Genomic DNA, 26,393 nt, shown 5'->3' on the forward strand with positions numbered 1-26,393 from the left:
TTAATCGGCGTGCCTGTCTACAGAGTTTGTTGATGCACCCTCAGCATTTCCTTCGTGGCTTGGTCAAGTCGACTTCTTCTCTTGAATCTCACCTTCCTCAAAAGCGATGGACACATTTTCCCGGTACGATGCAGGAAACCACTTACTCATCTTGATAATCGACTAGCCAAGCACTTTTTCAAGCACCCCTAACCAGAAGTCTAAAAATACACAAACACATCCCGAGTAAAGACTCACCTCTTCCCTTTTTGTCACTGATTAAACAAGAAAAAAAAATATTTGGAGGGAAATTCACAGTTTCAGGCCCCTGCTTTCCCATAAGCGCTTATTGCGAAAGTTCTTGACGGGGTCATGTCACCTGGACCAGCTACGCACCCAGCAATACGATGGCAGGGGGCGCTGCAGCTAAAGGCTCTGAAATAGTCAAGGTGGGCCCCTGGGTGCGATCACATGACATGCTTCTCCTTTCTTAAGCAGCGAGCAGTCAAGATGAGAGACCCCGTGTGCCTGAATGGACATTGTGGAATAGCTATTTAAAGCAGTTACTTGTGTTTTTTCATCTGAATAAAAGAGCAAGCTGTTTGAAAGAGGAAATGTCCAGGACAAAATAAAACCTCCCTTTTGTTTGCTTTGTATGAAGTAGAAGTATTTTCCTAGCTAATATTCTTTGGAATATGAAGCGACATTATAAAACTGCTCCAAATAGTGCAAAAAATAAAACACTGAGAAAAAAGGGAATTGCTAAAAGGTCTTGCTGCCGTGTCAGTCGTGTTGACTGAGGCATTTTGCGGTTTAACACTGTTTAAAGTTCGCTGTATTGGTATGGTTTTCGCCGAAAGAGAAAGCAGATTGACAGTGCCGCTCCTTGCTATACGATAAAATAATTCTATAACATATTCTTATAAAATGCTTTCATGTTAGATATTTCACTAATAACGGGACCTGCTGTCAAAACAGGCTTCCTGTAGGAGAATAAAACAAGATTTGAATTGTAAAACTTTCTTGTTTTACTGTCTGTAGGAGAATGTAGGGCATTTCAGCGACTGTGCTGTTTCATCTGTGTGATTCTAAAGGCCTTCGCAATAAAATTTTTAATGTGATTTTTTCATGTCCATATTAAAACTGCATCAGCAGATTTCAGCGCCCTGAGATCAGTGTTTCGTCTTTCCTCCTCGGTGCGTATCGTGTGATTAATGAACTTCAAGCGAACTGCTCCTCTTCCCTCTTGACCGCCTGAGTCGGGTTACGGGGCCTGGGCAGCCGTGGGCCGAGAGGAGACAGGCAGCGCAGGAGGAAGGTGAGAACGTTTTAAGCGTGCGGCTGTTGACAGAGACCGTAAATCTGCCCTGACAGCCTTTTCAAAACAGCCCTCGCTGGAAATGCTCAGACTCTTGAAATGCACACCTCTTTGATATCCCCACACAGATGGTACGCTCCATCAGTCGTCCGCTCTGCTCCCCCTCTGCATCTGGTTACATGGCTCATACCACAGAGAGAACACCAGTGGCCTCTCGCGCTTCGCCCCGTTGGGCGAGATTTTATTTCATTTTCTGCAGGCGAATCTTGCCTTTGACGCGTGTCCAAGGGCTGTTTGGCGGCCCAGAGCGACCCGGTAGTGACCACTGCTCCTCGATGGCTTATGTGACCCATCATGTGACCGGACGTCCAGGGGCAGCCTGCTCAAGCGGCGACCTGCTCCCATCAAGGTTCGACCTTGTATTAAATGCAAACAATGAATTTACCACCAGTGTTTACATCCCATACCTATAAATAGGTGATACCGCTGAACACATCTCACTCGGACCTTGACACAGGCTCCCCCAGCTGGGCCGGACTGCGAACATGTTGGCGCTTGCTGGCCAGGTTATGGCAGGAAGGGGAGCACTGTCTCACTTCCTCGTCCAGGCCGCTGTTTCCCAACATCTGCCGGCTTGTGCCGCAGGTCGTGTGGTCGCTGTGTCTGAGGTGGCCTACAGTCCTTGCCTAATGACACTGGCTGCGTGGCAAAGGTACCTTCTATTTGTTTAAAGATTAAAAACAGCCCTGAGCCACTTCGTGTTTTTCACGGCAGGGTAGCTGGTTTTGGCCTTAGTTTGGACAGCACCACATTCACCTAGTGGGGGGGGGGGGTGGAGTGGTTCTGGTTTCCTTCTACTATGGCACAGCTTGATGGCGTTACACATTACAGCTTTCAATAACCAAAAAGTATCAGATGAAAGATGAGGTCTCAGCTGCTCTGTGCCTCTCCTCTCTTTAAGCTCGTCTGAAATGAAACATTTGCCCTGTTTTGTTATGGTGACGGACTCATTTCCTCTTTTCATGGTTAGAAAAAGTGCAGTTTAGGAACTTGCATATCAGGGTCAAATCTTTTTTGGGGAAGTGCATTGTATTTGATCAGTCAAGGCTGAACAGCTTCTGGTTAGACCGTGATGTACTGAGCCGTGCTTGGGGGCGGAGTTTGTGATGACCGACTCGAGCTGTTGTCCCCTGACACCGAGGTCTTCTGTACATCGCCATCAAACTTTGTCACACGTCATTCCTTTGCTTTTATTAATTTATGTTTAATGTAACCTTTGCAGGGGCTGCATTGTGGTGCAGTGGTTAGCAATGTTGCCTCATACCTCTGGGACCCGGGTTCGAGTCTCCGCCTGGGTTACATGTGTGTGGAGTTTCCATGTTCTCCCCATGTCATCGTGGGGTTTCCTCCGGGTACTCCGGTTTCCCCCCACAGTCCAAAAACATGCTGAGGCTAATTGGACTTTCTAAATTGCCCGTAGGAGTGCATGTGTGAGTGGCCCCCCATCCCCCCATCCTGGGTTGTTCCCTGCCTCGTGCACATTACTCCGGACTCCCCACAACCCAGAACAATAAGCGGTTTGGAAAATGTATGAATGTAACCTTTGCAGGTGCTTCTTACTGTTTAAATAACCCCTGAGTCATTTCATGCTGCCTGATGCATGCACGCTATTTAAAACCCCCATCGGAAGCAGTGGCTCCTGTGAAATGTCTTATTTATAGGTTTTATGTATATTTTATTTGTATGTAATTATGATACTGTGGGACTACTGCCCACTTATAATTATGGAGACCTGGTCAACTAAATGGAGAACCGTGTCAGCGCACCCTGATTTAGCAGTGGGGTCATTATTAGAGGGATATGTTATTATTTCCTCATTAGTGATGCATGCTTGGAAAGGTAACACTCATCAAGAGTTTCCCAATTGCGGTGAATTATCTGAAGGTCAATATTTGTCATGCTTTTTCCTCTTTTTACAATGGAATGTTTCCTGGCATGTTCACACCGGGAGCTTTCGGACCGTTTTCCCCAGCTTAGTGCCAGTGCCAGGGGTTCCTGGTGGTCTGGCTCGGACGCCCGCCATGCTGAATACACCCCTACTCCATGCCGGACCTGGACCGGAGTTGGCGTGTCACTTTGCAGATGCTCCTAATTTTAGGTTTGGTGTCGGACATCTCTTTGAATGGGGAGTTTTTACAGCCACTGTAACTGGCGAAACCCTATCCAGTAAGCCAATTTGGACCACGCAGCAGGATCAGGGTCTCACACTCCGGCGATCCTAGGCTCCGTGTCGAGTCACATGAAGGGTGGACGAGGTGGGGCACTATGCAGCCCTCGTCATGTGATACCTCAGGACGACGGTGCAACCGTAACGGAGCGTCTGTAGGCCAAGATGGTAGCTCTCTGCTTCAGCAGTGCCTCGGAGTGGCTACACATTCTCACCAGACACAAGCGACCGCGTCCCTCAGCCATCAAGGCGTCAGTCGACTTTTAACATCTAGGTCTGTGAGAAGTTTCAGGTTTCCACCCTTATCAAGTTTTGCCTGTGGTAAGGGCCTCGGACAGGGGGTGCGCTCTTTCACCGGGGTACTGTTAGTTTTGGCTCGGTAAATCTTGGCCTCCAGTGGGGATCTGCGAATCGCTGGAATCCCACGGCTCGAGGCATACCGTGCTTCCTGATTCATATAGAATGCTGCTTAAATATCTCCCCCAGAACTTGTTTAACCGACTAATCACTTTGTCCCTGATGTGTCAGTACCGCTGACCATGAGGCCCTGGCAGGCACAGTGACGTGAGCGGCGGTTTACCTCCAGTAACTTCCCCCCCACTTCCCTGCTTTGAAAGGCTCGGCCCGGCTCGTGCTGCCAGCTGTGCCTTTCCTGGTTCTGTCTTTGGTACACCACTGCCTCCCCCTTCCCATCACTGGGCACAAAGTGAGATTCTCTTCTGTTTTATTAGTGCCCGGTGTCCATGTGAGACAGAGAGGGGGGTGTGAGAGGAGGCACGATGGGGAGGGGACACAAGCCCACGTAGACAATGATCCTCCAGGCATGTCGGTTTTATTTTCTCAAAGTTGTCTGGCGCCGACTTTTCTGAATTAGCGTCTCCGGTTCCGCCCAGTGGTACAGAGATTATCCAGAACATCGGCAATGGCAACGTGGTTTAGCTGGAAAGAGAGTGTGTATATGTTTGAGTGTGCGAGTGTGTATGTGAGTGTGCGAGTGTGTATGTGAGTGTGCGAGGCCTTTTTGAAGCTCTACCGCAGCTGTGAAAACACCGGCTCCCTCCCTGGAGGAGAGCAACTTCAAACAGCTGTTCCAGGTGACTGCACACCTTGAGCTCCATTCCTCAAACACTGTTTTCTCTGGCCATCGGGCCCTGGCTCGCCAGGGAAGAGAGTCCCTGGGAAGGCTGTCTTCAAAGGGGAATCCGGCTCCAGGCAGCTGCAGCGTCCCGGGTTGTGTGCTCGGGAACAATCTGATGGGTTTCATCAGGGTGTCCAGGGGGCCCGGCGGTGGGTAATATAATGAGAGGGTCTCTCTCGCTTTTGGCTAAAGAGTAAGCGGGATGTGAGAGGATGTGGCTAAGCTAAAGGCTATGGTTGAGCTACGGCTACACTCACTCATGGTTAAGCTATAGCTAAGCTCACTCATGGCTAAGCTACCGCTAAGCTAACTCATCTCTGACACAAGCTCCTGTTACTGTGATTTTGATGTCACATTCTCCGCTTTGCCGTGCGGAGCATAAACGCCCCGGGCGTAGGCACCTCTTAGATGTCGAATCTGAGAGTGCAACCCGGGCTTTGGAGAGCTCAATGGAAAGCTGGCGGTCGGCCGGGAGCTACGCGCAGCATCTGCCTGTCGCACGGCGAGCACCAAAAAAAGCCGAGTTGTTGAGCGGATCGTCAGCTGAAGTGTGATCTCCGCAGATGGCATCTGGCGGCATGCTCAGTGTCGGCTTGGCCCGGGTGAGCTGTGTGATGTCGCAGGCTACAGCCAGGTGTGACATTCCATACTCCAGGAAGTGTTCCCAGCCAAACAGGAAGCAGCCTTTCTTTGCCGTCACTTTAGATGGAGACTGTTTGACATCTACTATGTCAACCTCCCCACCTTTGAACAAGAAAAGAGGCCTCAGGCTCATTTACTGTCGTGCCTCATGCTGTTCCAAACCTTGATTGCTGAGATTTCTGCAGCTGTTGATGGAGAGGAGGGCGTGGGGAGGTGGGAGTGTCTTAGCTTTTAGAGGACTTCCAGAACAGAGAGGTTTTGGGCAAAGACCTCCAGGAGGTCCGTGTACTATTACAACGCTGCTGCACGAACCTTTGCAGGTTAATATCATCTTCTGCTTTTACAAAACATTTAGCTGCTGAAATGTCACAATGAAGTAAACCAGCAGAGCGGTACATTAATATTTCTCTCATATCCTTTCACCGATGTTTATGTAACACTGTTACTCTCGAGCGTCTGTGTTATTTACACACCTTTGCTGTTACCCTCCTGCATATGTGGTATTTTTCTTGTAATATTAACCCCCCCCCCCCCCCGTCATTCACTTTGAACTCCCCCCACCCTTGACGCCCCCGCAGTAAGCACGGCTCACCCGTGTTTCTTAAACAAAGCCCCAGGCACACCTCTGTCGCTGTCTCACTGCCATCTCACAGTCTTCCATATGTGCTTTGAAAGGAACGACGTCAAATGCAGCAGCGATAACAAACAGCGACATGGACATGTTTCAGGTGGGAAAACACGTTGCACGTGAAACAACACCCTACTGCATCCCCCAGGGGCTTTTTTTTACCTTTCCAAAGTAAACAGGCGAGAGCTGAACGTAAACCAGGTTGTGGATCTCCACTCTCTATAACTGTCATGGATTACCACACCAGATCTCCCTAACTGCATCCATTTTGACTGAAAAAGATTCTTCTTGTCAGGGCGATGTGAAAGCGTCTTTGGGAGCAAATTACACAGCGACCATTGCTGAAGGGCTTTGGCGATGATGAATAACAGAGTCCTGGAAACAGTCACTGCTGCAGTTCACCGTGTGACTTCGACCATAAGTCCCATTCTGAGCCCTGAGGTTAGACGGCCCGACGGCTCCACATCTTATCAGACAGTTCCTTCATAGATCTTGCATGTGTTGCTGCTGGACCTGGACAGATTGTTCTTCTACTTAATGCTGTACTGTACCTTCTAGTGGACTTGAATAGATTTTTATGTTACACAGGACATCTCTCCCAGCTTGTACCTTTGCATTGTGCCCTGCACTTCCTGGCCCTCATTTCCCCTGTTCTGAAGAAGAAGTTGAAAGCTGGATGGATCGAATTAAACAAGAATAAAGGATTAGAATAAAGAAATAATGGAATTCTGGAATAGGACTGTCGAAAATTGTCGAAACTTTGTCCCAGACATTTGGTCTACTCTGTGATTGAGGCTGGACTAAGGTTTTAAGAGGGATCTGGGCATCTGAGGTGGGTCAGATCACTGCTCCTTATTCTCCTGAAAACTCCTGAAACATAATAATCTATGAACAGCACTCGGTCTTACCTCAGAGAAAATCTGTTGTTGTTGTCCTTGCTTTGTGCGTGTGACCCTGTAAATCGCCTGCCGGTGATTGAAGATGATGGATGTGAACGTAGGGGAGAGAATCAGGAACCACCAGAAGAGTGATGAGCTGGACGTGCGGCATGTGAACCGCAGCCGACTCACTGGTGGTGGGGGGGTGACCCCACAACAGCCCCCCCCCACCTGACTAGGGAACCCGGCACCGATCCGTGACACTCATACATGCCTCCCACACACACTATTGACGCGTCCACAAATTAATGTGGCCACGCTCTGTTTGATGACCTGGGCATTCAGCTGGAGAGCTTCTAGACATATCTGTTTTTTTTTCATTTTTCTTTCATTTATTTTATGGTCCTGGGTGACTGTCTTACAGTGGCGTAGTAATTTACCTGAGACACATGGTGATAAAGCATCCTCACTGCAGGATGTTGGGTATTTTGCCTGCATTTGTGTCTGCTTGCATGTATTTGTGCATGTGTGCATTTGCATGCGTGTGTGTGCATATGCTTGGTAAATTGAGCTTTTCCTGTCAGCTGGAAAGGACAGGCTCCTTCCAGCAGCCACCCATGGAATGGCATTCCCACACGTGGCTCCCCTTATTCACACATTTCCATCTTTCCATGGATGGTGTCTTTCCAGGTGCTTCCAATGGCTGGTGGGGTAAATTTTCCACGTGCAACCTGAAGGTCTTTTACACCTGATTAACTCAGCTGAGAGCTGACACCTTAACCCGTGTGCAGCTCGTGGGAAGCGACGCAAAATTTCTGTGTCATGCTCCAAACCTGTTTGGAAACACCTGCCTTCATTTACTATTTAAATACCGAAAGCATTCTCATCCGTGAACCGATCAGTTGAGTATATGACACTGTGTTTTGAACTTCCCGTTTTTTTCCTTTAGAAGGGAAATCCTCTGCATGCCGGGATTTAGATATGACAGACGGTCCCATCATGTCGTGAGATGGCAGGAGTGAAGTTCTGAGGAGGTACAGTGGGGTATCATGCTCCTGTGGAGACAGGGGGACAGGAGGATTCCCATTATCCTGCACCATGCTGTGCCGATGTCTCTCCGTCAAAATGACATGAGGGTGGCAAGTGGTTAATCTGTCCATTTTTTTTTCTCCTGAGTTTGATGCTTGGCAGTTCCCTGTGCCACAAGCACTCAGGCAGACCATCACAGAACGGGCCAGGCATAGTGCCGTGTGGGACCCCACCAGTGCTCCCAGATTAGTGGGCCACTACGTCCGTCAGTCAGTCAAGCCCCCACTACGTCCATCAGTCAGTCAAGCCCCCACTACGTCCGTCAGTATCACTCTTGTGAGATAATAAGCTAACGTCTGCATTTGTTAAACAGATGTTTCTATGTTATATTAATGATATATTTATTTTTGTTTCTACAGTGTCTTATTGCTAGATATGGACGCATATAGTGGGAAAGGATAACCATCAAAGAAGTTGATTTGAACTTATTTGCTTTAAAATGTATGATCTGTGGTCATGAGAAGATCCTTGAAATGATGCTTCTGGCATATTCCATTAATGAGGTGAGCTACAGGATTCATAACAAGTTTTTTTCCATTCCTCCAAGGGAACTTTTTCATGTGTTTCTAGAACATTTTAAGATTGAAGACTGCGAAGAACCTTGTCTTGTCTAATTACAAAAGGTAATTTCTTTATATCACAAACTATTTGTTTTAAGTTTACAACTATATATAGTAAATTTAAATTTAGCGTCTTTGTTTCAACACAGCCTCGTGCCCATTGCTTCCGGGATAGGCTCCGGATCCCCCGCGACCCAGTAGGACAAGCGGTTTGGAAAATGGATGAATGGATGGATGTTTCAACACAGAATAGTCTAGAAACTGTCTGTTTTGCTTGGCCGATCAAAACAAATGTTCTTGCTTAGTTACATTTGGGTGCCTTTGAGAACTACTATTGGGATTATTGACAGATCACCACTTGAGGAAAATTCCAAAATGTGTGTTTTTGGAGGTTTATGGAGGGGGAACCTATTGGGTCATGGGGCCCACCAGACTCGTCTGAGTTTCCCTCAGTTATACAGTCAGCGCATCCCGATTCCAAATGGACCATCCTTAGTGTGGAAACTAGTCTGTCAGAGGAACCTCAACACCTGACCTGCTTGCCCGTGACCACATTACCCCTCCCCCACCTTCCTCCAAAGTAGACACTCTGTTCTGACTGAAGCCTTCACCACTATCTGTAGGCCTGCCCCACGCTCTGCCAAAATGGGTCGATTCCTACGGACGCTCGGTGGGGCCCTTTGGATTCCAGCAACGCAGGGGGAGCTGTCAACAACACAACAGGTGCTGAAGGTTTCACCGTTTAAAGTGTGCTTCCCAGCTCCAGGCGTTAAGACACACGCTAATCCCTGAGGTATTTTAATGAAGCTGCCCCTAACCCTGCCAGACCCTATGCAGAGTGAGAGTGTCCGCCTTTGATTTTCAACCTTTAAGTGTTTTAAACGCCAAGTAGCAACACTGTGGCCGTCGCTTTTTTGAGAAGTAATTTCTCTTCAAAGGGAATTAACAGAATAAGATACTCGTCTCATATCTTCTGATAAAAATTGGTAGTTTAATTGCAGAAGTTTAATTGCCTGGGCACCATTCTTCCGCAGAGGAATTGCAGATGGTCATGAGCAGCATGCCTGGTCCTCTGTGGCTGGCCGGCCGCCAGCGATCAATAGGCCGCCCAGCCGTGGGGCGTTCGTACTACTGTGTGGCGTAGGGTTCCGGGGCAGGCTGGGCCAGGATGCAGGTCCGTCACGCTGCGGTGGGGAGACAGAATGAGTTGTCTGCACGTGGATCGATAGCCGACGGGAAAGTAACGAGTGGGAGGTTGTCAGGCCGTGTTATTTCCACGGTGCATGTTGGAAAGCGCACCCAGATCCATCACCCGTTTCGCTCGTCACCGCTGAACAGAGGAGACTGCCCTGTGAGTGTAGTAAGTGGGCTACTTTAGATTTACCTTTCGCAATATAAAAAAGCATAAAAGACCACGCAGTGAAGTGCTCAAGATAGACTTATAGCCAGTTTTCGTCCAATTTGATATGAATATTGAGATGAGCCCCAGCCTCAAGTTTACCTAACATCCAAACAAACCCACAGCTCTCAGCACGAGTAAATGGTGATCTGCATTTCCAGCAACTCTCTTGAAGCAGGTGTAATTTGGTGGCGGTGGTGGGGGGGTAACCTCAGTCACAGACCATCGGTCTGGCCCCCATTTTGCCTCCCAGCCCAGTGTAATTCATGAGGGCGGGGTCCTCCACATCATTCCTCCTCACGTCCACCCTATTAAATCCATTTCTTAGCCAACAATCAGACGTCAGTAAAAGTGTGGTTGCAGCTGGACAGTGGGAATTATAATATTCATAAAGCATAATTGCTTAAGACAGTGATTACTCAAGCAGAATTATCTGCGAAAAAATGTGAAACACACCAATAGGATGAATTAAACGGAAAAAAACACAACATGCAGGAAATAAGCCGCATAAGTCATTTTGGAAGTAAAACAAATGCTGAATTATTGAAAGCAGATGCAAATTACACGTAATGTTATTTATATGAAATATGGCGTCCGAGGGCCCTGTGCTTGATGTCTCAACGTATTTATTGTTTGAGTTTAAAATGCGCATTTCAGTTCACACACTGTACATTAGGATTTATTATTAGTACGTGTCGCACGCTGTCACCATCCCCCCCCCCCCAATGAATGTTTGCTATTGAAATGTTGACATGCTAATACCAGCATGTTTTAAAGCCCCCCCGAGCTCAAAATAAGGGTGGTGGTGGTGGCGGCAGTGAGTGGAACCTATTAATCAGACACACCTTTATGAAATTACTGGACAGGGTCCTTCATAAATGAACTAAAACGATGATTACAGCATTTACACAACGTTGCTTGGAGTTAATCCCTGTTAATCAGGCAGTCGTATTTCGCCGCTTATGGCTTGTATGTTTCTGATACATTTTTAATGGACATAATCATCAGACTTTATACCTAAGGAGGGGTGCTGCTGTATTAACTAATGATATGTTTTCAATCGGTGAGTGACTGGGGAGGGGGCACTTTTGGGGCCAATCAGACATTCCCCTGTGATCCTGCCCCTGTATTCACCTCTGATTTATAACACATGACAAAAACAGCCATGTAGGGGGTCCATTAAGCTCTGTAAAAGGAGGCAGTTATTAATTGTGTTTTCGTTGCATTAAAAGCTTTTAAAAGCTTTGGTTGTGTTCAGCTGAATGGCCTAGCTATGCTGCACTGCATGTCCTGTGTCCAGATTCACCCTCGGCATGAGTCGTGCACCTTCTTGCTGTTGGAAAAATGAGCACTTTACCTGCCGGGACGGCATATGGACTTCCCCGACCCCCCACAGAAATCCCAGCGTGTCAACATTGGCAGCATGCTGACTGGCTTACTGTGATCATTCCTGGTCTACAGGCTGGGTGAAACAAAGCAGGTATCCCAGAATCCTCTGGGCATGGTTAGGCCACACCCTCAAAGTGTGGTGGTAACCAGATTAAAATATCAGATCCTGAGCAAATCCAGAACCTGGATTCGGTACAACTTTCCAGAAGTAATGGGTAAGGTTTTTTTTTTTTTTTTTTCACTATTCACACATTCACATGTTTCACTTCTGATAATGGTTGATAAATTTATTCTTAATCCATTTTGCCATGTGTACATTTGTACCAATTTGTGTACACAAATTTTTAATTTCTATACATTATTAATAATTTAGAGCCCTGTGCTGGAAAATACTGCTACATTTTGACCCAGTCAGTGGTTTTAAAGTGGCAGATTTTGACAACAATGTTCAGGCTTTCAGCCTATGTGGGTTTCTTTCTGTGAACTCACAGTTTGCAGTCTGTGACTAGCAGCTGAGGGCCACCCCTTCACAGAAAGCTGAGGAGGTGACTTCCTCAGAGACACTGCATGAAGTTGGCTAGAATCAGGGTGGTCACACGGAGCTAAGCCCAAAGACAGAGCCCGCCTTTCTACTGCGTCGTGCCTGTCATGAGCTGCACCAACTGTCTTATTTACTCATGTTTTTACACTCTCTCGCATCCACACACTGAAAGCAATTCCTTTCCAAGTTTCGATCCACCCACACACAAGCTTCATTCATCTTGCAGAATCCATATTTCTCTTATTGTAGATAGTATAACCCCCATGACACCTACACACACACACACACACACACTCACACACGCACAGATTGGTCTTCCTATCTAAATGGGGACCGTCCATTCATTTCTATGGGAAAAACCCTAATCCCAATCACGACACCCTTAACCCCTACCCAGCCCTAACCTTAACCATGAGTAACCAACCAAAACACAAGACTTTTGGCACTTTTACTCTTTTGATTGCATTCACAGATTTCTATAAAACTGAGGTTATCCAAATGGGGACCTGAAGAAGTGTCCCCAAAAGTAAGGAAGTTTCAGGTTTTTCCACACTTTGGGCACATTTTGGTCCTACAATGTCATCTATGCAACCCCCCATACACACACATACACACACACACACAGATCAGGTATCTGTACCTTTGTGGGGACTCTCCATTAATTTCTATGAGCATAACCACAAGTACCCAAACAAAATATAAGACTTCTGGCATTTTTAGTTTTTTGATTGAAGTCACTGAATTTCTCACTGAAGGTCAAAGTAATTGGTTTTTATCACATTGTGGGGACTTTTGGTCTCCACAATGTAATATGTATATAGCCACACACACTCCTGTCCATTGCTGAAAGCTGAATCAGCGTTTCGCCCTGCACCAACCCTAAGCCCCTCTCGCACTGGTGGGGGTCTCCCTGTCCTATTGATCCAGCTTAGTACCCAGCGCCAGGGGTTTTGTCCATTTCCTAAGGTGCTATAACTCACCATGGTAAATGTGCAAAATCCTAGATGTTCAGATCGAGTCAACAAAAAGGAGAGTCCCCACCCCCACCCCAGTGCTGGGTAATCATCATGACCCAGCAGGCAGACCGGCCCTCGAGTCAGACTCTCAGAATCTACTTGCTAAGACCCAAGCCTGGAATGCACTGAAAATGTGTTCACATTAAGGAAGGACGTTTTCAGCAATGAAAGCATGTAAGGCCCACCTTGAAAAGCTCTGTATTTAATTAATAATGTTAATGATTAGCAATAAACATGTGCACTGTGGTAATCAGTGTCCTGCCTGTGTGACCTTTGACCTGGGAAATACATGCGTATGAGCTGGCCAGCTGCTCAGCCTCCAGGATGCAGGATTCCCGCTGAGCAGAAAGCCGCAGCCCTGCTTCCGTGAAATGCCGAGCAGGTAGAACCTGTCTGGGCCAGATGCCTGCCCCCCTTGCATCCCAATTGAATTTGGGTGAGGAAATGCACTCACTGTCAGATCAATAAGCCGCACTCAGAGTGCCTGACACCCTACACCTAATACACAGCCAGCAGGACGGGCCCCAGGGGATGGGCTCCGGGGCAGAGGGTGGGGAGGGACGGGGAGGGGGGCTTGTATCTGGGAGCAGCGTCTCCTAGGATTACCGGTACTTACAGCTTGTTATGTCTGCACTATTACCTGAAAATCTCCGGCCATAATGTTGGCACAACAGCGCGCCCACCTTTCCCATGTCGGCACCGGTGCCGGTAAGCCGATAGCACGTGCCGCCAGCCCTACGCGCGGGAGGGGGGAATAACCCAATTGTCCCAGATGGACACAGAGCACTCCTACCCCCAGCCTGCTGCCATTTGACACTGGCAGCCGATTCAGTTGCACAGTGGTGATTATAACAGGGTAAACAAACAGTGATTCATCCTTTAGACCCCACCCCCCCAGCTTTTCCTGCTAAGACTCACCTTGGCCTCTGGAGGGCAGATCTGAGACACAGGTACAGCAACATGGGGCCGATTCGAAGTGCTGCACTATTCTCGACACATGCCTGACTGATTATACGTCGTGTATGTGTGCCGAAGGTCAGTTAGAATCAAAATGACACTTAAAACGGTGCAGTGAGTTTCACTGTGTTCCTGGTTTAGAGCACGCTGTACACCACACAAACGCACACACAGATTACGTATCTATATCTTTCTAGAGACTCTCCATTCAGTTCTACAGGCGTGACCCTAATCCAATGACAACTTCAAGCCCTACCCATCCCTAAACATAAGTAACAAAACAAATTACAAGATTTTTGGCATTTTTAGCTTTTGATTGCATTCACAGATCAAATTGAGTTTCCCCTTGTGAAGACAGAAAAAAAATGTCCTCACGAGGTCAAATGAACAGGTTTTTACAGGGATATTTGCTCCCCACAATGTAATATATACATGACCCACACATGCACATACATGCGTTACATACTGATGCCCGTCCTCAGAATAATAACCAACAGGCCGGCATTGTAACAGAAAAGCCCCTTATTAACATCGCCCCTGTTTTTGACAATAAGCCAGTTAGATTAAAAAGAAGTACCACGATTTATTGTGCTGGAAAAATTAATTAGTGGGAAGCAATTTTCTCTGTTCTGGCTGTGGAAGCGGCGCCGATGTTCGTGTTTACGCCGTGAACATGACAGCCCTCACCAAAACAAGCTATTTCCCCCCGCCCAGGTGGCCGCCCTCCCCAAGGTAATCTCGAGTGAAAAACCGCAACCTGTTATGAATAATAAAGCCCGTAACGACCGCCACCTGGCCCGCATGTAAAAATAGAGGGTGAACGTTGGTCGCCATGGCTCTGCGTGTATTTTGGGGGTGGGCTAGAGGGGGGGGGGGGTTGGACAAGTGCGGACCACCTGATTTTCATACGCCGTCCTACCTTCCTCCCATCCGGCGTTGTACTCTATCAATAGCCGGGCACCTGCTTCCTGCCATTAGCGGGGATGATGATGGTAGCGGTGTGCTCTGGCACCTGTAGGTGCTTACATTATACGCCCCTGCTGCGCGGGGTGGCTCTGTGCCTTTTAGACGACTCCACTGTCACTGCCGCATTTCCGGGCCACGTTCCAAGGCAGTGTGGTCCAAACACCATTCACTGCAGCGTGACATGGGGGGTAAGAACACCTCTGTGAAGCCACTGCAAGGGGCGTGACACGGACTGGCGCCAGAGCGGTCGGATTCAGGTTGGGCAGCATTGTATGGTGGGTAGGGGGGTGTCCAGCGTGGCACATGGCCCCCCACCTGCCTGCCGCGCAGGTGAACCTCGGCATTAACGTTTCACTGTCAGCCAAAGGCCTCGTCGTGCCGCTCTGGAGAGGGGGCTTGAGCTTGGTGAGCGGACCGTGGCTTTCGCCTGATCCAAGCTCTAAAGGTCAGGGGAAGTGGGCCAGGGACCAGACCCATGAGCAGGCTGTCCGTGTGCACGTGGAAGCCCGCCGTCCAGTACCTGGAACTCAGCGGATCCGGACCACCTGCGCCGGATTGCCGGAGGACTCGGACTGGTCGCGCGGTGACAGACGTGTCTTAGCACCTTAGCTATTAGCATCCAGACGGTGCAGGCAGTGTCTCAAAAAGGGAAGAATAACACACAAAAACAACGATGACAGCGAGTGAGTGAGTGCATGAGTACAGGTGAAGCGTTTTATACGATCCTCTCTTTCACAACTTCATTCCAATCCAACTGAAGAGAAATACTCACTGTATAAACTGGGATATATTTTCATTTCCCATCAAATGAGTGCTTGGACCATTTTTTATTGTGTATTATATATCTTATTAAAAACACTGTGGTTTAAACTGGAAGAAGCCTCATCTCCAACCAAAATTTGAATCCTATTCAAAAATAAATGTACAGAGAGGGGGTAAAAAAATCTAAGTATTTTAACATCAGGTGTGACAGGATCGCACTCCGAAAGCTGCCTTGAAATCTTTTCAGTTTCAGTCATTTCAGGAGAAGGTGATACTGCCGTATGACAGTAATTAGCAGCTGACAGAAATATCCCTGCTTTAGCTGGAGGTGGGAAATCACAAAGCGCAGTTTTTCTCATTAATTTACTATTTGCTATCCTCTACCGGGGATGACTCCAGACCTGAGGTACAAACTTAATAAGGCCCCATACTGTTCCGTGGAATATTTACACCACATACAAATAAACCATCAAGTTACTTTCATACAGGTTTGTTTGCCTGCTCTCCGGGAGGTCTCGCTGCAGGCTGCCCGCTCGGCCTTCAGAACCTGAACGCAAATGATCAGACCTTCAACCTGAGGCTGATAATTCACCTTTGGTGTTGACGCCGGGATGAATCCGTCTCTGAATTTCAAATGCTAGCAGGTTTTTTTTTTTTTTTTTTAATCCTTTTTTTGTCAGATGGGGAAGGATCCATCGGTCGTCGAGCAGAAGGGACTACAAAGTTTTGCAAGCCATCATTTTATCGCTAATGAATTTGGCTCACGTTTGCTCTTTTTTGAGGAAGGATTCGGACAGACACGTGTGACTTTTCAAAGATCGTGACTTCTGCACGTTTAAGCTCAGGCACCAACTTGCGTGACCCTGTCAGTCATCCCGGCCCAAGAGTTTAAGACGGCATTTGTATTGACGTGCCTCTTCGTTTGAGAGCCTCACATCCCAGCCCCGCCTCTCTGCTCCCTCCCCCCACGGTCACACTGTGTGCCGTTTCCTTTACCGAGAGAAAGTGACAAAAGTTCAGAACAGGCCCTCCGGGTCATGGTGACTGCACTGGATCCACACATGCCCCTCCCTGCCTGTGCTTGTGGGAAACAGTCGGCTTATCGCACTCTTGCACGACCCCACTCTCAGACCCCCCCCTTGGCCCCCATATGCTGGGGAGGTGATGCAGGGTCTCGGTGGTAACGGGCCTGAACGCCTCAGACTGCCTGAACATACTTGCAGGTGCCGTGCTCAGCCTTCTCTGCTTATTAGCTCATACAGTTAAAACAGCAAATTCCATTATACGTTTTGGGGGCACCGGGGGAAGGGGGGGGGGGTCTCCCCGGAGCCCCCGGAATGATATCTCAGAGAGCCGTGGCTCAGCACACAATGCCTGGGCTTCTGCAAAGCTCTTTTTAACAGATCCTGCGTGGCTCCTTCCCAAAGCCGCCACTCTGGTGTTCGCCCGCGTGAGTTTACCTTGTTTTACTGAGGTTGTTGCCATCCTGGGCCCCTCTGCTTTGTAACAAGATATAAAAACATCTTGAGTTGTTGTCTAGGCCAGAACGATGCAAGTCCTCCCTACAGGACGTCGATAAGGAGAATTCACCACAGTGTTTGCTGGCTGTTTCTGAAGATAGCCGTATGTCTATTTTTTCCACTCTGAAGCTCCAGGCACGCTGCTTTTCTGTTGCTTCTCATACGTGCCTCGTCCTCACTATGCCAGCGACTGTCCTGTCTCCCTGGGCCCAGGATGAAATATTACACTTGGAAGACAGACCTCCAGGAGCCACCTGCATCTCAAAGCGCCCGTGTCTGGCGGGCCAAGATATCGACACACGTGGTGGTGAGGGTTAGACGTGTCAGGGTCCTCAGGACACACGCAGGGTCTGCACACATTGGGGCACCAGGGCACCCGACATGGGTGTCAGGGGAGAACCGAGGGCCTCGCTGGAGAGGAACCGGCAACATCTGCAGCCTCCGTTGTCCACAGCATCCGTGCCAGCTTGGAGGAAGATCACAGACCAGGGAAAGATGCTGGAGCCGGACGTCACCTCCCCCCCCCCCCCCGATCCCCTCCCCCAAGACATCGCAGCCGCCACCTGTTAGCTGATCCATGTAGACTGTCCCTCTCCGACTTCCCTCTACTTCCTCTGTTCTTTCCCTGTCATTTTCACTCATCTGCTGCTGGGACAGAGAGGGGGGTGTCATTAGCCTTGGGATGTGCAGGTTGGTTCTTTACGAGATTGGCGGTTTACGTTCGTTGTTCTCTTTCTTACCTTTTTACCCAGCTTGGAAATGAGAGAGACTTTTCAGCCCATATGGGCGGCTAAATAAAGGGTAAATACTGTGTAGGTTGAATAACGCACAAGTTTAATTAAAGAAGCACTGTGACTTTCTTTGAAAGCTTTGGTTTTACTGAAATACAGTAAATGTGAAGGTAAGCTTACCTTATTGATGGCCACGACCCCTCATGGCCTGGGAGTCACCTGCAGGTTAAAGGCCCAAATGGGCCCCCATCATACAGCCTTCTGCTGCGCTGTGACCTGTGTCTGCTCTCTCCCTGTGTCTGCTCACTCACTGTCTGCTCGCTCTCTGTGTCCGTCTGCTCACTCCCTGTGTCTGTCTGCTCACTCCCTGTCTGCTCACTCCCTGTGTCTGTCTGCTCTCTCGCTGTGTCTGCTCACTCCCTGTCTGCTCGCTCCCTGTGTCTGTCTGCTCACTCCCTCTGTCTGTCTGCTCACTCCCTGTGTCTGTCTGCTCACTCCCTGTGTCTGTCTGCTCGCTCCCTGTGTTTGTCTTCTCACTCCCTGTGTCTGCTCACTCCCGGTCTGCTCGCTCCGTGTGTCTGTCTGCTCGCTCCCTGTGTCTGCTTGCTCCCTGTGTCTGTCTGCTCACTCCCTGTGTCTGTCTGCTCGCTCCCTGTGTCTGTCTGCTCGCTCCCTGTGTCTGTCTGCTCGCTCCCTGTGTCTGTCTGCTCGCTCCCTGTGTCTGCTTGCTCCCTGTGTCTGTCTGCTCACTCCCTGTGTCTGCTCGCTCCTTGTGTCTGTCTGCTCGCTCCCTGTGTCTGTCTGCTCACTCCCTGTGTCTGCTCGCTCCCTGTGTCTGTCTGCTCGCTCCCTGTGTCTGCTTGCTCACTGTGTCTGTCTTGCTCGCTCCCTGTGTCTGTCTGCTCGCTCCCGGTATCTATTTGCTCGCTCCCTGTGTCTGTCTGCTCGCTCCCTGTGTCTGCTTGCTCCCTGTGTCTGTCTGCACACTCCCTGTGTCTGCTCACTCCCTGTGTCTGTCTGCTCACTCCCTGTGTCTGCTTGCTCCCTGTGTCTGTCTGCTCGCTCCCTGTGTCTGTCTGCACACTCCCTGTGTCTGCTCACTCCCTGTGTCTGTCTGCTCGCTCCCTGTGTCTTCTTGCTCCCTGTGTCTGTCTGCTCACTCACTGTCTGCTTGCTACCTGTGTCTGTCTGCTCACTCCCTGTGTCTGCTTGCTCCCTGTGTCTGTCTGCTCGCTCCCTGTGTCTGTCTGCTCGCTCCCTGTGTCTGTCTGCTCACTCCCTGTGTCTGCTCGCTCCCTGTGTCTGTCTGCTCGCTCCCTGTGTCTGCTTGCTCCCTGTGTCTGTCTTGCTCGCTCCCTGTGTCTGTCTGCTCGCTCCCTGTGTCTATTTGCTCGCTCCCTGTGTCTGTCTGCTCGCTCCCTGTGTCTGCTTGCTCCCTGTGTCTGTCTGCTCACTCCCTGCGTCTGCTTGCTCCCTGTGTCTGTCTGCTCGCTCCCTGTGTCTGTCTGCACACTCCCTGTGTCTGCTCGCTCCCTGTGTCTGTCTGCTCGCTCCCTGTGTCTTCTTGCTCCCTGTGTCTGTCTGCTCACTCACTGTCTGCTTGCTCCCTGTGTCTGTCTGCTCACTCCCTGTGTCTGTCTGCTCACTCCCTGTGTCTGTCTGCTCACTCACTGTCTGCTAGCTCCATGTGTCTGTCTGCTCGCTCCCTGTGTCTGTCTGCTCACTCACTGTCTGCTTGCTCCCTGTGTCTGTCTGCTCGCTCCCTGTGTCTGTCTGCTCGCTTCCTGTGTCTGTCTGCTCACTCCCTGTGTCTGCTCGCTCCCTGTGTCTGCTTGCTCCCTGTGTCTGTCTGCGCGCTCCCTGTGTCTGTCTGCTCACTCACTGTCTGCTTGCTCCCTGTGTCTGTCTGCTCACTCCCTGTGTCTGTCTGCTCACTCCCTGTGTCTGTCTGCTCACTCACTGTCTGCTTGCTCCATGTGTCTGTCTGCTCACTCCCTGTCTGCTCACTCCCTGTGTCAGTCTGCTCGCTCCAAGTGTCTATTTGCTCGCTCCCTGTGTCGGTCTGCTCGCTCCCTGTGTCTGTTTTGCTCGCTCCCTGTGTCTGTCTGCTCGCTCCCTGTGTCTATTTGCTCGCTCCCTGTGTCTGTCTGCTCGCTCCCTGTGTCTGCTTGCTCCCTGTGTCTGTCTGCTCACTCCCTGTGTCTGCTTGCTCCCTGTATCTGTCTGCACACTCCCTGTGTCTGCTCGCTCCCTGTGTCTGTCTGCTCACTCCCTGTGTCTGTCTGCTCACTCCCTGTGTCTGTCTGCTCACTCACTGTCTGCTAGCTCCATGTGTCTGTCTGCTCGCTCCCTGTGTCTGTCTGCTCACTCACTGTCTGCTTGCTCCCTGTGTCTGTCTGCTCGCTCCCTGTGTCTGTCTGCTCGCTCCCTGTGTCTGTCTGCTCACTCCCTGTGTCTGCTCGCTCCCTGTGTCTGTCTGCTCGCTCCCTGTGTCTGCTTGCTCCCTGTGTCTGTCTGCGCGCTCCCTGTGTCTGTCTGCTCACTCACTGTCTGCTTGCTCCCTGTGTCTGTCTGCTCACTCCCTGTGTCTGTCTGCTCACTCCCTGTGTCTGTCTGCTCACTCACTGTCTGCTTGCTCCATGTGTCTGTCTGCTCACTCCCTGTCTGCTCACTCCCTGTGTCAGTCTGCTCGCTCCAAGTGTCTATTTGCTCGCTCCCTGTGTCTGTCTGCTCGCTCCCTGTGTCTATTTGCTCGCTCCCTGTGTCTGTCTGCTCGCTCCCTGTGTCTGCTTGCTCCCTGTGTCTGTCTGCTCGCTCCCTGTGTCTGCTTGCTCCCTGTGTCTGTCTGCTCACTCCCTGTGTCTGCTCGCTCCCTGTGTCTGTCTGCTCGCTCCCTGTGTCTGTCTGCTCACTCACTGTCTGCTTGCTCCCTGTGTCTGTCTGCTCACTCCCTGTGTCTGTCTGCTCACTCACTGTCTGCTTGCTCCCTGTGTCTGCTCCCTCCCTGTGTCTGCTTGCTCCCTGTGTCTGTCTGCTCCCTCCCTGTGTCTGTCTGCTCACTCCCTGTGTCTGTCTGCTCACTCACTGTCTGCTCACTCCCTGTGTCTGTCTGCTCACTCCCTGTGTCTGTCTGCTCACTCACTGTCTGCTCACTCCCTGTGTCTGTCTGCTCACTCACTGTCTGCTCCCTCCCTGTGTCTGTCTGCTCACTCACTGTCTGCTTGCTCCCTGTGTCTGTCTGCTCACTCCCTGTGTCTGTCTGTTCACTCCCTGTGTCTGTCTGTTCGCTCCCTGTGTCTGTCTGTTCGCACCCTGTGTCTCAAAGCATCAGAGGCAGAATTCCCCGCTCTTCAGACTCCTGGAAAACTGGAAAGATTATGGCTTCAGCATCATCACAATGTGGTAACTTCCTGAATAATATCTGGGACTATCCCAAGGCTGCTTAGGTTTAGGTGACAGTGGTGTGCAGTTCACCAACACTGACATCATCTTGACATTATTCACTCCCGTTTCACTGATAACAAGGCTGGACCACAAGCACTACAGAAAATGAAGGCAGCGGAAAGCTGGTTTGGAAAGCTGGGATGGTTTAAGAAACCAGCCGGTGAAGAAAACAGCTCAGTGTATCTCCTGGGAGACAAAGGTCTATGAGAAGTGCTCAATTTGCACAGGAACACAGTGCTACCTCCAGCTTGAGTGCAGTTCTCATTGATTTCTACAGTTTGTATGTTTTTTAAACCTCCTCGAGCTCACAGCCAATTCTGAATTCCTGATTTTTGTATTTTTTTAGTGATACAGTGAACACCAGCTCACCATGGCAACTTGGCCCCAAGCTGAGTACCAGGTGACATGAACACCCAGATGGAGGTCTTAACTCTGCTGGGCATTCGCCACACACGCTAAACGTCCACGGAGCTGTGCAGCTTGATGGTGTCGGTCTCAGATGGTCGGAGGAGTCACGGAAAGATACCCTTTCGTTCGGCAGCCCGCTTTCCACGCATGGCAGAAACAAACAGATGTCTAAATAAATGAGTACGTTATATTTAGCCTTCCTTGTATTCTCCCACTCCAATTATGAGGTTCTCTCCCCTGCTTTCCCACTGCTTGAGAGCTGAGGTGTTAGGGGGGAAGTGGCAAGACTTCCTCCCATGATCCATTATGCAGGTCTGATCCTGTGCAGCCTCCTGCCTCCCCTCACACCTCTTATTGCCTTTTTGCCTGGTGGAGGTGCAGGCGGGAGAGTGCCAAGCCACCAGGGCGGCGGCGGCGAGCTCCGTACCGTTCTTGTTTTCTCGTTTTCTAAGTGCAGGGTGATATCCTGGATGGTGATCGGCCTCTTATTTTGCTGCTAGACCCGGATGGTGACAGGAGGGAAGGAGTGTTAATCCACGTCCTGTCAGCATGGTTCTGGTTCGGAAGGTTCTTTGGAAAGAGCCACCTGTCAAATTCACTTAGGATTCTTGTCCATTTTTGGACCAGTTAACTAATAATTGGCACATGAGCAACAGTTAGCTAGCTGACAGGTCCAAGCTGGGAATGGGTGTACTGATCGGCTCCTGACTCTGTCGAGGGAGCTAAAGAGACCTCAGGGTCCAACATGGTTCTAAGGTTCTTTCCTAGACCATGATCCATCGGAAATGCCAGGATTTCAACCTGATCCTGATATCCTGATTTAGACATGTTAGTCATTGGAATTTAATTAATGTTATTGTAGTATATACTATTTTTGAATGAATTGATCTTAGCGCCCAGCAGTGAATTTCTCGAAATACCCCCCCCCCCCCCCGGTCATTAACACATGCCTCTCATTGACCCCAGTGGACCAGGCATGCTGTTCCACTGTAATGGCTTCTGTGTACAGTTATCTCTGTGTAATTGTATTATCTTTGTGTACTGGTGTTTTTTCCCCACAAAACCACAAATTATTGATGATTCCTTTCCGCGTTTTCCTGAGCGATCGCTGGAGACCTTTTAAATATTCCTGGAGGTACTTTATTCTCATACATCGTGTTTCTGTGACCCTCATGCATAACGCATGTAGGCCAGCACCTGTGTGCTGTGAGTTCTCTTTCGCTCTGCCTCCTTCATCCTCTCCCGCTCCCTCTTGATCGGAAGAGCCCCATGTTACGAGGAGGGCAGCCGATCCTCGGAGGACTTGCCCAACGTTGGCGGGGGGAGCAGATCGAGGTACGGGGTTGCTGGCTGGGAGGTGAACAGCTGTACCACAGCGCAGATGAAAGGAGAGCGTCCAGGGGCGTCCTGTGTGTATCTCTGTGTGTGTGTGTGTGTGTGTCTCTTTCTCTTGCTGTCCATCCGCACTGCTGGAGGGGGCATTTACGTCCGACGCACCCCCACGTTCGCCGGCCTGTCTTGCGATCCAAATCCCGGTGGCAGTGAGCTGGGCCTCAGTGACTAATCTAGTGAATCAGCTGTGTGTGGCAGTCTTGGGGGCCACTGGGGGGCATGTAAGAGTAAACTGTGTTGAGGAAGCTGTCTAAACCATGGGAGAACTACATCAGTACTGCACTTTCAGTCAGTGAGCATTTAAATGGCAGGGTTGTGTGTGCTGGACACACATGGTGACCTGTGTGACACCTTCACTAGGACAGGTGGCTGCAAGGCGGGGGGGGGAGTCGGATGTCGGAAAGCTGCCAGAACAGTCTGTCGCGAGCAGGTGCAAAGCTAATTGTGTCAGAGCACGACTGTGGCTACCTGAGTGCAGACAGATATCTTCATTTAGTGTGTGTGTGTGTGTGTGTGTGTGTGTGTGTGTGTGTGTGTGCCTGCACACCTCCTGTCCCATGTTCAAGGCTCTGTATGGGTTGATCTCCCCATCCTCATACACAGCTGTCCTCCTGCATGGCGGGGAGAACATCCTCTTATCCATTAATGGAAGAGTGAAGTGCTGTCACACTTAATACACTGGTTCATTTTCCCTGCAATCCCTCCCCCTTTTCGACCCCCCTCATCGCCTCTGTCATGTATTTGAACCTGCCGAGACCTTGCCCATGTAAAAGCCTCTCTCATTGATCCGGACCGCGTGTGCCTGCTCACTCCATTACGGCCTGCTGCTGCTAAGGGCATCAGTGGACCCCCCCCCCCCCCCCCCCAATTCACAGCGATGAATGTCATCAGCAAACTCCCGTGTTGTTCTTCACCCTTCGCCATCACCCTCCCTCCCGCACACATCTCACTATCGGCCTGCTGGGGAGCTATTAGTTAATCCTCCACATTGCCCCACCCCCCGGCCCCTGCTAGAGGATGGGGTCATGGCTCACCCTGGCCACTTCCTGCTAAAGGAGCTACACTCAGTCAGCTACTTGGGGGTGGGGGGGAGGGGTGGCAGAAGCCACTTGAGCCGCCCAAGGTGTCGCCTGAAGGGAAAAGGGGAAAGACAGCAAACTGTAAATATGGTAATTAGTGGCCTGTCCTCGGCACTCAGTGAGGAGCCCATCTCCCATGGTGCAGTGATTTCTCAGCGAGAGGCCGCCTCTGCCCCTGGCAACGCCCCTACCATGGTTGGATACAGAGGCTGGCTGTCTAATTAAATAAGGGCGGTGATGGGCGCCCTGGGACCACGGGGCCCTGGTCCGATCCATTCGGTTTTGGTGGTCCCCGTTTCCGCAGTCCATTCGAGATTCCAGACCCTGGCGTTTCCGCAGGCAGCGGTTCCGACTCAGTGATCCTGGCCTTGGAATTGCGGCTCAGAGTTTGGATAATCCAATTACCCCCTGTTAAAACATTCAGGATGTGTCGCTAATCCTCTGGCTGTATGGATGCAGAGGAAGATCCCGTCCGGCAGTCAGTGGCCAGGGTCACTCAGGAATGGGAGCAATAAAAAAACCCACCTTGGGTATTCTAGGGGAACGAGCTCCTGCGCTCTACTCTACGCTGCAGCTGTAAGAAAGATAGTTTAGTTACTGAAAGTGTCATTGACATTTTTAAACTGGGAGGAAAGTTCCAGAAGATAGACAGCTGTACCGAGGCCTTGCTGTGTGCAATAGTGGCATGTAGGAGGCAGCGTCCCGATCGAAGTGTTTAAATGGCTTTGCTCATTAATCAGTCTGAGGCTCGTTAGGGGACGGCGTCGTCTTAATTGCACGGCCTTAGTGCGGCACTAATTAATGCAAAGCGATGCCAGCTTACACAACCGGCCAACTCACCGACATATTGGACACCCCCACACTCCGCCCACTGCCCCTGGGGACTAATTTTAATAAGTCACATCATTGGGATTACATCACACATCCAAAGTAGCTCATGAGTGGACAGTTAAACTGTTATGAATGACCAATCAGGGCATCTGAAACACTGCAGCCAACCGCCACTTATATAAACAGGTAAATATCTCCAGCTCTGTTTTTTCAGAAAGTGAATAATAAATGCGATATCACTGCCACTGCTAGAATAGAAGCCCATAAAACACTGAGTGACATTTTGCGTTTAGTGAGCTGCGATTCTTTCTTTAGTCTTGTTTTTTTAGAGTCTTTATATGTGGTCAGACTTCTCTTCCTCACAGGGCCAAGGGGTTGTACGGCTGTAAGAAAATTGCACCTTTTTCACTAAAAAAGTGTTAAGACAGGGCAAATCTAATGTCATGCTCATATTTTTAGGTTAGAGAAATTTTCACCCTGTCCTAATAATTGTGGAATAAAAAAAAATAAATAAATAGGGTTTATAAAATTCCAAATTTTCGTCATGATATTCAGACTGGTGCGCAGAGAATATCTGTTAAAGACCTTTCACAGCAGCATACAGGTCATTCCTATTTTATAAATTATGCTCACGTCATTCTCACACACTTACAGGGCCCTGAAGCCAAATTCACCACTGCCATTCTGGATTCGAAGACCTGGGCTTGAGGTATGGAGTCACCGTCCTTCCAGCTGAAAGAACTTTGGAGAAAAGGTGCCGAAAGCCCGGTGGGCCGCGCCATCCACTAGTGTTCCCAGTTCCCAAAGTGACACTCTCTCAGCCTGCTATTTGGCCAAGGTAACGCGTTGTGTCGTCCCAGTTATTTCATATCCTGGTTTCGAGTCTCTTTTTATGTGCCCCATTTCCCAGGTCACAGCGCCTCCCTGCTGGCCCGTGAGTAAGTATGTTGTACCAGGACTGTGAGATGGAGCAGCGGCTTTTAGTCAGCAGGTGTGTATGGTTTATGGGGGCCGGATCCATGTTGCCACCCTAATCTCTGGCTTACCTTTCCCCCAGACAGGCTTCGTTGGGGCACCTGGCTCTGATTAATACCCCCATCTCACCTCACCCCACCCCCCATCTCAGGGGCAGAACCCTCATTTTAAATGAGATTCTCAGCATTCAGAAAGTTCCCCCTTGTCCTCCCCCCCACCAGCCCAGCTTTGACAGGCCCCCATGTGATCTCAGATTGGGACATTGGAAACACTAATGTTATGTTTTTACTAAACGTTGCAATCTCCTGTCTGATGCGGCAGGTTCGAGGTGATTTCCGCCAAGACAGGCAATGTAAGGGAATTATTCAGATGCAGCACTATATAAGCCATGTAATTTAAGTAGTGTGTGTTAGGAAATGTGTGTCTCGGGGCGTTCTGCATGTCGTTCGAGCAGCGTATCCCTGCCTCCGTGTTAAAAAAGACCATCGGCAGGCGGCCCGGCCAGTAACCCCCTTCAGCAAACA

General features: G+C 49.8%; 1 protein-coding gene across 3 annotated transcripts; it reads left to right on the forward strand.

Annotated features, from left to right (window-relative positions):
* Positions 1–17,551: 17,551 nt before the first annotated feature.
* LOC125704008 (keratin-associated protein 10-2-like) lies at positions 17,552–26,078 on the forward strand. Of its 3 annotated transcripts, XM_049004577.1 has the most exons (5): positions 19,501–21,142; positions 21,531–21,584; positions 25,549–25,603; positions 25,805–25,832; positions 25,952–26,020. In XM_049004577.1, exons 1-5 carry the CDS (start codon positions 20,070–20,072, stop codon positions 25,978–25,980), a joined length of 1,239 nt encoding a protein of 412 aa, XP_048860534.1. In that variant the 5' UTR covers positions 19,501–20,069; the 3' UTR covers positions 25,981–26,020. The 3 variants fall into 3 exon arrangements, 2 of the variants coding, with proteins under 2 accessions (XP_048860534.1, XP_048864437.1); XR_007398324.1 differs by lacking the exon at positions 19,501–21,142 and adding an exon at positions 17,552–17,699 and having other exon boundaries at positions 21,531–21,772; positions 25,805–26,078; XM_049008480.1 differs by lacking the exons at positions 21,531–21,584; positions 25,549–25,603; positions 25,805–25,832; positions 25,952–26,020 and adding an exon at positions 21,266–21,357.
* Positions 26,079–26,393: the final 315 nt, after the last annotated feature.

This window comes from Brienomyrus brachyistius, chromosome 1 (genome assembly GCF_023856365.1).
Source record: "Brienomyrus brachyistius isolate T26 chromosome 1, BBRACH_0.4, whole genome shotgun sequence".
Lineage (NCBI taxonomy): Eukaryota > Metazoa > Chordata > Actinopteri > Osteoglossiformes > Mormyridae > Brienomyrus > Brienomyrus brachyistius.